The sequence below is a fragment of the Thermobia domestica genome, chromosome 5 (genome assembly GCF_964235325.1).
Source record: "Thermobia domestica chromosome 5, izTheDome1.hap1.1, whole genome shotgun sequence".
Lineage (NCBI taxonomy): Eukaryota > Metazoa > Arthropoda > Insecta > Zygentoma > Lepismatidae > Thermobia > Thermobia domestica.
Genome location: NC_137458.1, coordinates 8,535,458 through 8,550,183, shown reverse-complemented (window position 1 = coordinate 8,550,183; position 14,726 = coordinate 8,535,458). Strand labels below are relative to the sequence as shown.

At 37.6% G+C, this 14,726-nt stretch overlaps 1 protein-coding gene across 3 annotated transcripts in view; it reads right to left on the bottom strand.

The window, feature by feature from the left end:
* Positions 1-14,726, bottom strand: part of LOC145685712 (serine/threonine-protein kinase 33-like) — a 161,088-nt gene that overhangs the window by 31,728 nt on the left and 114,634 nt on the right. For all 3 annotated transcript variants that reach the window (XR_014131469.1, XM_081758160.1, XM_081758161.1), the window contains exons 5-7: positions 11,408-11,578; positions 6,317-6,475; positions 541-656 (exon numbers count right to left, since the gene is read on the bottom strand). Coding sequence is in view for 2 of the 3 variants with exons in the window: in XM_081758160.1 (XP_081614286.1) it covers positions 541-656; positions 6,317-6,475; positions 11,408-11,578 (446 nt within the window). In the remaining variant the exon portion in view is untranslated. The remainder of the gene's footprint in view (positions 1-540; positions 657-6,316; positions 6,476-11,407; positions 11,579-14,726) is intronic.

The window sequence follows — 14,726 nt, the reverse complement described above, 5'->3', positions numbered from 1 at the left end:
GACCGACTTCTGGGGGGGTCGCAGGGTTGTCATACTGCTAACTTTGGGATAGGTTTTATTTACATATATAAAATAAGAAATTTTCTTCTTCTGGGTTCCGCCCCTGGAGTATACTAAAGATCAGTGGTGTATTTAGGGGGAGGCTTCCGGGCTTAAGCTTCCCCCGAAAACTTACTTACTATAGTAAAGTATATGAAATATTTTGCAGAATTTTCACATTTTCAGGCAAAGCACTGCCCCCCGAAAAAAAATCGTAAATACGCCACTGCTAAAGATGTACAGAATTATTGCCGGTATCTCTACAGGATACTCACTGAGTGATTCAAATGCGCAGATGAATCAGAGGCGGATCTAGAGGGTAAAAACTGGGGGACGGCAACCAGAACACATACTATGACTGATATATCATGAGTTTACTATAAATTTTCAAAAATATATAAGTAATAGTTTCAATTATTTTTGTGCCTCAAAAAACTGGGGGCCTACCTCCCCCCCAGCCCTGGGCTAGATCCGCCTCTGAGCTGAATAAAGAATGCTTACTTCTATCCATCGATTCTGTGCAACTTCTGCTGCTGTTATACGAAACGCAGGGTCCTTAGTCAACATGCTACGTATTAGCTGCTGGGCCGCAGGACTTACAGAGTTCCATACATGACCTGAAAACAGGAAAAGTGACGTTTAATTTTGGCTAAAAAGTATCCGTAAAATTGAAAGTCTATTAATAAATCGCATATTTTGTTATGAATAATACGTAAAATAGGATATTACAATTAAAATTGGGCTGTATAATGTAAATGTAAGATATTTAATATACACACCATATTAATATATACGAACCATTACCATTAGAACAATCGCATCTTTTAAAAATCTGGTCGAAATTTTTGCCTCAACGATTTCTTTCTTCCAACTACATTTGCTACATTAGTCAAATTATGTCCGTCAAATCCGAAGTCCGTTGATTCGAGGTCCTTTAAATCGAGCTTTACTCTTTGCGTGATTAGTCCCAATTAAAGTAAACCGTGCTCAGAAGCAGCTGCACGGTTAATCGCCGAGAAGACTATACCAATACTGTAAAATCCCGCACATGGAACTGTTTACAACCAACCAACATGTGCTTATATTTACAAACAACACGATGTGCGTCATACTACGAATGACTGCAATATCAGACAAGGACACTAGCGACACCTTTGGTCATGTGACGAAGAAGGACCACTAGCTCCACCACCACACTAAAGCAGATATAAAACAAGGTGTACTTTTGGTATCAGTCTTTGGCTGGTCAAATCTACTCTCTTAGCTTGCCTGGAGCTTTGAGAGGAACCTAACCCAAAGCCTTTACTTGCTCGGAGCTCTAGGCCTTCTAACCTCAGCCATCCAGCTTGGATGGAGCATAGGGGATCCTAAATCCTCTCCACTCACTGTCAGTAATCATGTAGGGATCGATAAAAAAATCAATTGATTTTAAAGTGCTCAAGCAACTCTCATTGGCTAATTTCATATAGATCGACACACTTTCCTTTATTCCCCTTTAATATTTTTAGTTTATATTTCTCGCAGGGGCGTCATTTAGGGGGTAGGGGGCAATTGCCTTCCCTAAGAGTTTGAGAAATATATATATACTTTAATCGATTGTCTACTAATATACAAGTACAAAACGCGAAAGTCTTATGTCGATGGTGCTCTTGTCCCCCCCCCCCAAGCGAAGTCTGAAATGACGCTCCTGATTTCTAGGTTTGTGATTATCACTGATAGTGCAGCTGTACCTCTACTGCTGATAAAAGGAAGAAACGGTAAAAAGAAAAACTTAGATAACGTAAATCAACAGATAATTTATAACAGTGATTCTCAATCTTTTTTGACTAGGGACACACATTTAACTAAATGTCCTCGACATCGGGACACAATTGTTTCTCTAATTAGTAATCCGAGGGAAGATCAGGAATAAAGGTTACAAGGCCGTTATTTCTGGAATTTCGTCTGTTATCGAGGAATGAGGAGTGTGCGGTAATTTTAATACATTGAGTTGGCAACTGTGTAGAGTTTCAGTCACCCATCACCTACGGTGCTAGTTGTAGGTGAACACAAATGGCGACTCGTTTGGGAAACTGGTCTCGCGAAGAAGTCCGCTCAGTTATTCGATTTCTGTGGGCGAAACATGTAACCGCGGCTCAAATTCACCGGCAGTTGGTAGAGGTTTACGGAGAGACTGTAGTGTCTCGTCACAACATGTCGCACAATGGTGTCGAAAGTTCTTTCACGACAACGCGCATACAGCCCAGACCATCACCATGCTGTTGCAGCAGTTTCGTTGGGACATCATCGACCATCCTCCCTACAACCCAGATCTTGCTCCAAGCGACTTTCACCTGTTCCCGTACTTGAAGGAGCCCTCGGAGGTCGTCGCTTAGCTTCAGACTTGGAGGTGAAACACTTCGTGACAATGTGCCTAAACACGCAAAGACAGGATTTTTACCAGGAGGGATTCTTCAAACTCATCCCACGTTGCGATAAGTGCCTCAACTCTTAGAGAGACTCTTATGCAATACTTGATTGATTTGATTAATTTTTAGTGTAGTGTGTCTCTACAGCAAGACTATATGAGACAAGGACCTACAGGTTAACGTGGAATCCGAACCAAATGAGCTCCCAGAGGGAATCGAACCTGGGTCTCGTACGCTAACCGTTTTACCCACAAGAAAGCTCTCTTATGCACTACTGACCATTGCTCCTACCATTGGAGGTGTTAACAGGTATAGTCTGTCTCAAAATTATTTTCAACTCATTATTAAATGCTTCATTGTTTTTAAATTGAAAAATTGCGCGACACACACTATGGGACTGCGCACAACATCAATTTGTCGCGACATACCGGTTGGAAACCACTGATTTGATTTAGCATCAAATCTTTAGTAGAGCATTACAAGTGAAATAATTTAAATCATGGAGACAAGTACCAATAGTTCATAAAACATATTGCAGTTTACACTACATGTACAGGGCACAAATTAAAGTACAATGTATTCAATTTAAAAGCAGTATGGAGCACAAATATACAATATACAAAAATATAGAAGTAAGATTCTTTAAGCAAGTCTGAACAACAACAAAAACAAGATTCGTATATACCTTACGTACCGCTTTTAAATTGAACGCACTGTACATTAGAAGGAATAAAGTTAAAATTATGCGTAATTACCTCCGTCAAAGTGGTAAAATAATCTTTTTTTGTGAATGAAGTAAACAGATTTAAACAATACAAAGGTTCATCACCGTAGAAACAAAACTGTAAACGGTTCCTACCTTATGCTATGACACTCCAAGCAGGTGTGTTACAATCAGGGGTAAAAGTGAGGAGGAAGGAACAGTGACGTCGTTCCCCCACTTCCAAAAATATCTATGACGTCCCCCACTTCCTAAAAATTACAATGGACAAAGATAGGTACTGGAGAAAGAGTGACGTCATGCGTCCCCTACCTTTTCAGATCCACTTTTACCCCTAGATACAATCGATCTCACAAATATTCATCTGTGTAATAATTATCCTCTCGTCTTGTCGGTTTACAAGAAGACCTTTTCCCCTGACTTTTAAAAACTACAATTCTAGCAAAAAAAATTATTTTATTTCTCTCTTACGGAACTACCACACGTCGAGGTTAAATAACAACAGTAACAATATTATTACTAATTATATTAATATAATTTAATAATATAATAATTAACTGAACCGATTGTTAATTACTTTGATTGACATAATTGATAATAAATCTATAAAATACTGTAAAACATATTTATTTACATGTCTTCAACCCCGGTACATGAACTATTTATTGATTTTAGAAAGGCGTACGACTCGGTTAGGAGAGAACCACTGTACAACATTCTTACAGAATTTTGAATAATGAAAAAGCTAATTAGATTATTAAAGATACAAGTCCGGGTAAGAACATTTTTGTCCTCACGAGCATTCACGTCGAAAATGGCCTGAAACAAGGAGATGCGTTGACCCCATTATTATTCAACTTTGTTCTGGAATACGCTACAAGGAAAATCAAAGATAGCAACCAGGGCCTACAGTTGAACGGTATTCACCAGGTTATGGCATATGCTGATGATGTAAATTTAATAGGGGATGACAGGAGAAAAATAGAAACAAATGCAGACATCTTATTAAACGCTTGCAGGGACATGGGTTTAGAAGTAAATGCAGAGAAAACTAAATACATGGAAGTGCGTCGGAAGTGTACGGCAAATTGTGGATGCGTTAAAATATTAAATAATACTTTTGATAAAGTGGATACTTTCAAATATTTAGGATCAATATTAACAGACGAAAATCATATTCACAAAGAAATTAAATGTCGACTAAAAGCAGGGAATTTGTGTTACTCTTCGGTTCAAAATCTCTTGTCGTCGCGAATTCTGTCGAAGAATTTGAAGCTTAAAATATATAAAACGATAATCACGCCTGTTGTTCTATAATGACTGCAAAACATGGTCGCTTACTCTGAAAGAAGAACATAGATTAAAAGTATTTGAGAACGAGATCCTGAGACGAATATTCGGACCCAAAAGGAACGGGGATAAGAATGACGGAAACTTCATAACGAGGAACTACATAATTTATACGGTTTACTGAACATTGTTAGGGTCATCAAGTCTAGGAGGCTCTGGTGGGCAGGTCATGTAGCGACAACGGAAAAAAAGGAACGCTTTCAGTCTTTACTGAAAGACCAATCGAAAAAGACCATTAGGAAGACTTAGGCGCAGATGGGAGGACAATATTGAGATGGTTCTCGCAGAAATATAAAATAGAAACTGGATGCAATTAGCTAAGGATAGAAGTCAGTGGAGAGCTTTTGTGAACGCGGCATTGAACCTCCGGGTTCCATAGGCCATAGAGTTAGTTGGTTAGTTAGCCAGGTCCCTTAATACATCATATTCACTCGCCTACTTAACTTTGCGATGACTTTCAATCTTATATTGGTATGATGAATGCGTCGTAGTAGAAACATGAAACATTATCAAACTTACAGTAACAAATATTGTAGCGAAGCTCCTCTTTACTTGACTCCACCTCCGAGATGCCTCAATCGTTCATGACCTTTGACATGATGATTGAAGAACGCGCGCTGAGTATCATACAGGGTGACATGTCCCGATCGAACATACCACTGAGGAATAATCACCGAAAAACGAAATTTCCATAGACTTAACATTGGAAAAGCATTTGGCGCGCGTATTCTCATTGTAAACAATGAAAAACAGAATTTTCAGCATTAGAAATAGGGCGAACCCCTTTTGGTTTTGTTCTGCGAACACAATTTTTCAAAGCCATAATGCTTTTCGCTGATATGTCAAGTTCAACTAGTTGCATGTTATGTTCGTTTCCGAAAACAATTAATGCACTAAAAAATTCTATGAATAATCAATAAAGATAAATCGCTTCACTCCAAATTTGCAATTAAGGTTGATGAAATAGGACAAGTTTTACCGATAGATGTCACTACGGTCTTCGTATCTCTCTAATGTATTTTCTACCTTTTACGAAAATTTATAATTTCTCTTACAAATTTCAACTTGGAGATTTCAAATTTTTAGAGAAGGAACTTATAAACCTATCGAAGGCAACAATCCGTGGCGATTTTTCATTTAAAATTTTCTTAATTGTTGAAATAGGTTCATTGTTAAGTTTTGGATACCCATCTCAAAAATGAAGACATATCAACAATGGAGAAAATTCTAAATAAGAAATCGGCACAGATTGTTGCCTTCAATAGGTTATGAAGTTTCTTCTCTAAAAATTTGATGTCTGTAGGTTGAAATTTGTAAGAGAAATTGTAAATTTTCGTGAAAGGTAAAAAATATATGTGAGAGAGATGAAGATTGTAGTGACATCTATTGACAAAACTTGTCCCTTTAAAACCAACCTTAATGCATATCTGCTTATTATTTACTTTGGCCATGTATTCACGTAAATGTGCTTGAATACTATATTTTTAAGATGTTGTTTGGATGCTTGTCTGACTTATGCAAACATAAATGAAGAAGTTGGGTATACAACACACGCTGTATGTGAAAGCTTATTCTTGATCATCTGAAATTAAAACTTTAGTCGCTACCAGCACATTTTACTCTTAGTTGGTTGCCAACCCTGACAGCACTCGTGGCTACCGCCCAGAATGCCCGCAGTCAAGCTTACTCATGTCCAGCTAAACAAAATTTTGGAGACCACATTCTGACCCCTGATTTAGACGATTGCATAAAGTTAAACACTACTTAAGTATATACATTTTTTTAAAAAATGTCTTACTTGAGAAACGAGGTTCTGCTCTCAGGATTAATTCTGTTGTTTTTTCCTCGTCTTTCCCTCGGAAGGGGTAGTTCCCAGATAACAGGAGAAACATGATAATACCCATCGCCCAAACATCACACTGTTGGCTGTAGAGTTTGTTGTCGATTACTTCGGGAGCTGTGAATGAAGTAAGAATTAGGTAATCAATCAAATCTTACGAATTATCAATATTTCTATATATATATACTATACAGATAAAAAATAGATCACTTGCCAACCCTGTTAGTATTTACATTGTTTATATATTAATCTGCTTGTTGTCATGACAACTGCCTTAAATTAGGACCGATTGCAGCCAAACGTGGTATAAAAGTTTGGAAAACTAAATTGAAGACTAGTTTGTTGATGATAAAAATCAGGCCAGAGGTGGCCAAAATATGGCCAACGAAGTCGGGCCAGGGGTGGTCAAGAGGTGGTCACCCAAATTTAGAATTTTGTGATATATCACCCACCATGTTTCACTGTTTGTAGGACACTAAGAATCATACATAAACACAGCTCTATATTGAACTATTATTCATCTGACGATTCCACTTCTTTCCAATCATCAGTGGTCCATATTGCATGTTCGCGGCACCGCTGCGTCGTGGTAAACAGTTATGGTGCTTTATCAACGGTTTCGCACTTGCAGCCTCTCCCTCTTCCCAAGTCCATGCCATGTAAGTCTCGACGGACTGTAATTGTCCACACTGGGTGTGAGAGTTCCTCCGTCACTTGCATCACAGTCTGTGTGTGTCCCCTTTAATACTAGGCGGGACCTATTCCGACCACTGCTCATCTTCGCCGATGTAGGTTTTCTCTGAGTTTTGGGAATCGTCATTCCCTTGGACAAAGTCCCTCGCCACACAACTAACACTTTTGTCACTTTCTTCACGCTCCCACCATACAACCGAGAGTTAACAATTTGTTTTCTTTGGAAATAAAAAAAAAGTAACACACTTTACACTATCATTATCTACTCAGTTCACAGTACACTGTCGTTCTACTGCTCTTCACGTAGTACAGAGTTTGTCCAATACACTACCATTAATAGCTCGGCGCTGCGTGACCACTGCCAACCCAGACCTGCCCTAATACCATTCTAAACTTCTAATAACCTTACTCAAGCCTTCAAGGTTAAGTCTGTAGGCTTGCACAAGCTTGCAATTAAACGGCTGCAGACCTAACCAAGGCTGTAGCAAACTTGCTACTTCCTCGATTCCAAACTTCCTTCAGATTTGCCAATAATACGTAATAATAAAGCTAACCTTAAAATTTCTTTAAATTGGCACACTTGTCAAGCGTGATCTAAAATTTACACTTAACAAAACCATATACCGCGTGAATCTCTAAAAAAGGCCTATCAAGGTACGTAAATTAAGGGGAAAATTAGAGTTAGACATGCTTGATTACTGGATAGGGTGTGTGTTTCTAACTTCAACTGTTCACGTTGACTTCATACGTATCTGTATCAATGTCCCCATCACAATGAATCTCCCCTCACTACCTCCCGGAAAAAATCCTAGCCAAACTACTGCTGGAAGATCACAAAAATATCATTGTGTCGAAAGATGAGTACACTATTCAGGGTAGTGGGGAAGCGGCCCCAGACCTATAAATTAAGTACCATCCCGGCATTTGCCTGGTGTGAATGAGGCAAACCCAGGAAAAATTCCTCATGAGGACTGGCCTCAAAAGACACTAACACGTTTTTTTTATCGAGTAACCCCACTGGCAATGAACCCGGGAGCGCTCTAATACTTTTGTAGAAGTTACTAGCAAGCATCGGGAAATGTTAAATATAGCACACACTTAAAATAATCCTATAATTTTTCTCTACAATACAGAGGAAATCATCACAACCTATTATTAGTTATAACGAACAAATATTGTTACTTGCAACACTGTTCCCCGTTGAAATACCGTGAAGACGAGAAAAAAGGAAAAGAAAAGAAAGCGTTGATAGCGAAAAGAAATATACGCTTTAAAAGGATTAGAACTCCGCACATCAAAGAGTAGAGTGGGAAGAGATTGAATTGAGTAAAAAGCTCAAAGCCTAATCACTTGATTGCATGTTACAACGACCGCGTACTGCTAAGTTCAAGGACATAAAACACTTTATCACTCAACGCCATTTCGTGCGTGATCTATGGAGGTGGTTCATTGAACTTATCAGAGATGGAAACGAAACTGTTGCAAGCCAACGCAAGTTTGGTGTTAAAACCCAATAAGCAATATTCGGATGTCAGAGCCTGTCTTTGGGAATTCGCAACTTTCTGGTGTTGAAAACGTCAAATGACCGAAAGAAAATGCTACTATATTTTTACTATTACAGTTGCCTGCATTTATTAACATAAAGAAGTTCCAATATTTTTAGACTCAAAGCACTACTGTTACGGGGCCGCGGTGGCTCAGTGGTAGAGCGTTCATCTCTGGACGCTGGGGTTCTTAGTTTGATCCCAGCTCGCGCTAAGTTTACTTTGTGATGGATAAACACTGTGTGCGTGGGTTTTCGCGGGGTTCTTCCGGTTCCTCCTACTTTATTCATTCCACCATATCATTCATTTCTCATCATCACCGTCTCCTTTAGCTTAGCTGGCATAATCGTGAGACGTAAAACTACAGTAGAAGATTTCATTTCATTTTTGGCAGTTTTTAAAGAAGGCCCTTAATCTTCCCAAATCTCGTAATATAATAGCAGATTACAGGGACACTTCTTTTTCCATACGGCACGAATCTATATAGGCCTATAACCTTAAAACAAAAACTAACACAAGTAAGACATACAGAGTGCGGCAATTATACTGACATTTATATCTTTTTGTTCAGCTTAGCGATGATCAGTGGCGTATTTAGGATTTTGTTTCGGGGAGGCTATGCACAACACATGAACAAGCACTTATATATATTCCTTTTGGGTGCCGACAAATGTTAATGAAGTTCATTTTCCTTCCTTTAATATTTGTATAAGGGCACTTCCAGGTATGAGGAACGAAAACATTGAGTGGAGAGGGAGCAGAAATACCTGAAAGGTAAGACATTAACCTAAATTATAAAGAATAAAATGCGCAGGAGGAGGTACGAAATTCGCTGGCGGCGCATTTTGGAAAAATAAGTTACCTTTCGTTTAAAATTAAATACAGACCCTGCGATAAAGAAAAGAAATATAAGTCATTTAAAGAAAAAGGCGAAATTTGAATAAAATAATCAAAGAATAAAATAGTTATGAACAATAGAACGATATTTATATTATTAAATTATATTTTATTAAAAAACATACATTATGTTCTTACATAATTTTTCACAACTAATTTAATAACTTTACAGTTTTTAAAACAGCTCTTTGTGAACAATATGGTGATCTAGGCCTATATTAAGATACACACTTCCTTAGTTTTGGTGTTACAGACGACGACCGACTTGAATCACAAGTAATAACGGTCGAAAGTATGATAGAAGAAACGAAAGAAAAAAAACGCAGTTCTTATATGGAATGGACAAATACAGTATTAGACCTATTTCTGAACAAAGAGCATAAGAAAATGGAAAATCAATGAAATTCTTAGAAAGGTAAGAAGGATTATTGTTGTACTTGGAATGCGAAAAACTAACAAATTTATTTCGGGAGGGGGCGTTTAAGACCGATAGCTCCTCCTAAATACGCAACTTGCAATGAGTATCGATTGGTATGCGTCTCGTCCTTGGATATGTATTTGGTTAAATGTTAATAAATTTGTAGAATTTAACGTCTTCTTTAAAAAGGGCTTGAAAACACCACTGCTGAATTCAAACTCCCAGTCAGTTTTCAAAACTTAGTAAGCTCGTTGTTACATAAGAAAAATTAACTCCACTTTTTTTCTTCATCTATATTTCTCCCTCTTTCTTGCGGACAAGATCACGTGTCACCCACCATCTGGATCTAGAGATCAGTTTCCATTACTATGGAAAGGATGGGAAGGGACTACTACTTTGAAAAAGATTTCCTGCGTTCCATCAATTCAATTTATTCATTGGGAATGCAAGGTATACAGCAGTTGAAGGGGTGAAAAAGCTTTTCAATGGAACTGATGGCCTCCCCTTATGTCTTTTGTGGTACTGTACCTTCTCTCTTTTACCACGAGTACAAAAGTTTACGGGTAGGTTGGTTTGTAGGGAAGAATGCTTGCAAAACCAGATCTACAAGATCCAGAAAAGTGGCATAGTCAAAGTTTAAATATACGGTAGTGGTGAAACTTCACAAATTCGCAATTCAGTTCCCAACTCGATCGCACTTATTATTATTATTATTATTATTATTATTATTATTATTATTATTATTATTATTATTATTATTATTATTATTATTATTATTATTATTATTATTAGTGGCGTATTTAGGAAGCTATTGGGCTCAAGTCCCCCCTCTTTGAAATAAATTTGTTAGTTTTATTTATTTGACCTAGGGACCAGACAAGTGGACCTAGAGTTACCAAATTTTGGTCACGGCTACCTTGGTCTAGGCCCCAGACCAAGAGGATCCGTTTTTTTTTTCAAACTTCGATCCACGGGGTCTTGGGGGGAGACAGGACAAGTAACAATAATTTAAAATAACTGATATTAGTCATTCCATAGTCAAATCCATAGTTGTCGCGGTCCCTGAGATCAATGGTGATACTTCTATTAGCGATGACTCAAATTCAGCTACCATTGTATGCGGGCCAGGAGTCACCTGCGGGGGGTTACTGAGACATGTAAAAATAATCCAAAATGACCAATATTTAGTGTCAAATCCATAGTTTTCGCGGACGCTGAGATGAATGATGATATTCCCACAGGCGTTGACTTCCAAATACAGCCCCCATGCGAACAATGGATATTTCAGCTAGTATAAATATAATTCACAACCTATATAACGCAATATTTGCTACTTGATAAATAGATCATATAGCTCTGTCAAGGGTAATGAAATAAGTAAACTTCCTTAGACTTATCCCTTCTTGCAGACCTGATATATTCCTGCCAAATTATCATAAACGTTCATGCTAATAACACTGAAAGATTTCAGAAAATTAGAACGTACTTTAAACTTACCCATATAAGAAAGCGTTCCACAAAAATCTCCCAGCATATTTTCATAACCCACGCCACCTTTTACAATACTCAGTCCGAAGTCGATGACCTTTATATACAATTTGTCTGTTGGATCATGTGGATTGGTTGTCACCAAAATATTCTCCAATTTCAGGTCACGGTGGACAATCTCTGAAAAGAGAAAAACACACATTAAGGTTTCATTACTTAAATACATGCTTTGCTTACAGTACCATATACAATAATGATGAAAAACTATTTTTAAAAATATATAAAACAATTGGAATGTGAGTATTAAAATGAGTCAAGAATATTAGCTGGGCCCTATTGAAAAGTAATGAAGATATATTGTAAAGTCCACACAGTAAATAATTCTACATGTAGACAATGGTTCTGTGTTACCGGAGTTGTTACTACAAAAGCCTGGTGTTACTTCAACTCCAACGCACTTTGAAATAAAATGTTAAAATGGTACTCGTTCAATCAGGTACCTGACATGATGAGGATCATTTTAGTAACTATTCCTGTTGTTTTATGTAGAGCTACCAAATAACTACTTTTACAAAAAATATTTCTTATTAACTGGACATAACTCATATGGAGAATATAGTCCGGTATACATTATACATTACTTATAAGTGGTTACAAGCAACGGATTATAGTCGGCGACAAAGAGGAACGTAGTGAACATAGGAACAACATATCGCAGCACTTCTTTTTCTGAAAATGTGAGAAAATTCATACACTCTTAAAACTATTTTCATGAAAGATTACAGGAAATATAATCTGTTGTCCGTTATTCAAAGTAAACGTTAAATAAATTGCGTAAAGCGCTGCTCATAGCGAAAACAAAAACTAATACAAATTTTCAACGTGAATTACAGCATAGGTGTGTCCCTGTGATACACAAGATTTTGAGGCAGCTATGATACTTTTCCTAAGTGATTGTTCTTAGCAAATGAAATGTTTCGCTGATCACTGACGATATGAATATTAGTATCTCAATGACCTGCCTTCACCATGTTAGCTAAGGTGTTACTAATAGCAGATGGTTTATACACAAAGATCGATCTGGCGCTGTTTCTATTTCCGCGTTTCTTCGTTCATCATCTAGTTCCGTAACACGCCTACAGTGTTACTTTCACACTGCTCAACACAGTCTCTGTATCAAATCAATACGATCAGGCCTGTATTGAAATAACATGCTAAAGTGCTAGTTATGCTGGGGCCACTGGCTCTGTTGAAACTGAGTTGTGTTAACATTACCATTATTTTGCTGTGTAACTTTTAAATATTTTTTATACATATTCAGCAAATAACACCGTCATTTAATTAACCTATACCAATAACCTATACGACTCTATACCAAACTTCTAATACCGCGTCTGTGTTAACCTCAACACCGTCATCTAATTTAATATTACTCTATGTCAAACAGGTAATACCAGGTCTGTGTTAACCGCAATACAGGACCCTTGGTGTTGAAATAACATAATAAGTGGTAGTCATCCTAAGACCATTGGTGTGTGTTAAAATTGAGTTCTAACATCATAATTTATTTTCTGTGTAACTTTGAAAGCTTCTTTATATACGATTAGCAAATAACACCGTCATCTAATTTAATATTGCTCAATGTCAAACCGGTAATACCAGGTCTGTGTTAACCGCAATACAGGACCCTTGATGTCGAAGTAACATGACAAATGGTAGTCATCCTAAGACCATTGGTGTGTGTTAAAATTGAGTTCTTCTAACGCCATCATTTATTTTCTGTGTAACTTTGAAAGCTTCTTTATATATGATTAGACAGAATAATTACACAAATTCAAAATAACTAAAAATGAACTAAGGAACTTTGTCTTAACCATGCTTTGTTTTATATTTACAATGGACATCGACATGATTTACAATACAATAAAAAATTAATTTCCTGTTGCCTTGTGGTTATTAGTAAAATTGCATTCCAAATGCCACAGCAATATATATATTAATAATTGAGTTATAGATTACTTATTAATATCATAGAAAGAGAGGCATTGGGTGTAAGTTTTATTTTATTTAATGGTTAAGCAAATGGCAACAATGTGATGATGTAGTGAAAATATTAGGGGTGACAAGACTTCACTTTGGTTTGGGTTTGGGGGAGAAGGAGATTATGACGGCGCAGGCATGTTTTTCGCCTAGGGTATAAAATATCCTAAAGCCGCCTCTGTCTATATTTTAACCCTTCACAAGCTTTCAACATATTAGCTATATGCAGTATTCTTCATCTTTTCCATCTCTATTCTGTGGTATATGTATCAAAATTTTCCAACTACGATTGCAAATTGAAAATATTAAACAAGAAAATTGTGTGTTTAAATTAAATACAGGGTGATCCAAAAGTGTGGAAACATCAAAATAAAATTCAAACTGTTCAGAATTGGGAAGAAAAGGAAAAGAGATGATACGAGACGAGGGGGAAAATCTTTTGAGATATATAACACTACCGGCCACCATCTTGAAATGGTGGGAACTTTTCTTAAATGGGAACCCTATCGTGTGATACAACAAATAGGACTGAAATTTTTCCAGGAAGCCAATGGTGAAATGTTTTCGGCCCTACGACCAACCATTGCAAAGTTTAATTGATTTTCTTTTGTTTAAGGTGGGGTAATACGAAATGGCACTGACGAGGGATATTCAGATAGAGGTCGTGTTGATCTCAGGAGAGCGTAGCAGGAGACAGATCGCAGACGATTTCAATGCTCGTCACCCAAAAGCGGGGAACATTTCCCATAGTGCAGTGGGAAAAGTTACAGCGAAATTTAAGGAAACCAATATCAGGCAGGCCTCGCGCAGAGACGGACGACATGATCCACTACTATGTTGGAATCATTCGCGATACCCAGTCGTCTAGCCCAAGAATATGGTGTATCCCATGCGTCCAACTTGTGAATCGTATCTGTGCGTAAGTGGCTCCCATATAAGATATTGCTATTCCAACATCTAACCGAGGATGATCCAAACTGCCGAGTCGAATTCTGTGAGTGGGCCACGGAACAAAGCAGACAGAATCCTCGATTAGCATATGACATGCTGTTCTCGGTCGAGGACAATTTTATGTGTGTGTGTGTCGGGTGAGGTGAACACGCAAAATCACCGATATTAGTGTGACAACAATCCACACTGGTAAGACGATTCTCGGATCGTTGGCTCTGACAAATTGATGGCGTTTCGTGTGGTGGGTCCATTCTTCATCGAATGCAATTTAAATGTAATTACCTATCGTAACATGCTTGAAAAGGAGATTCTGTCGTCCGTCGCATTAGAGGATGGC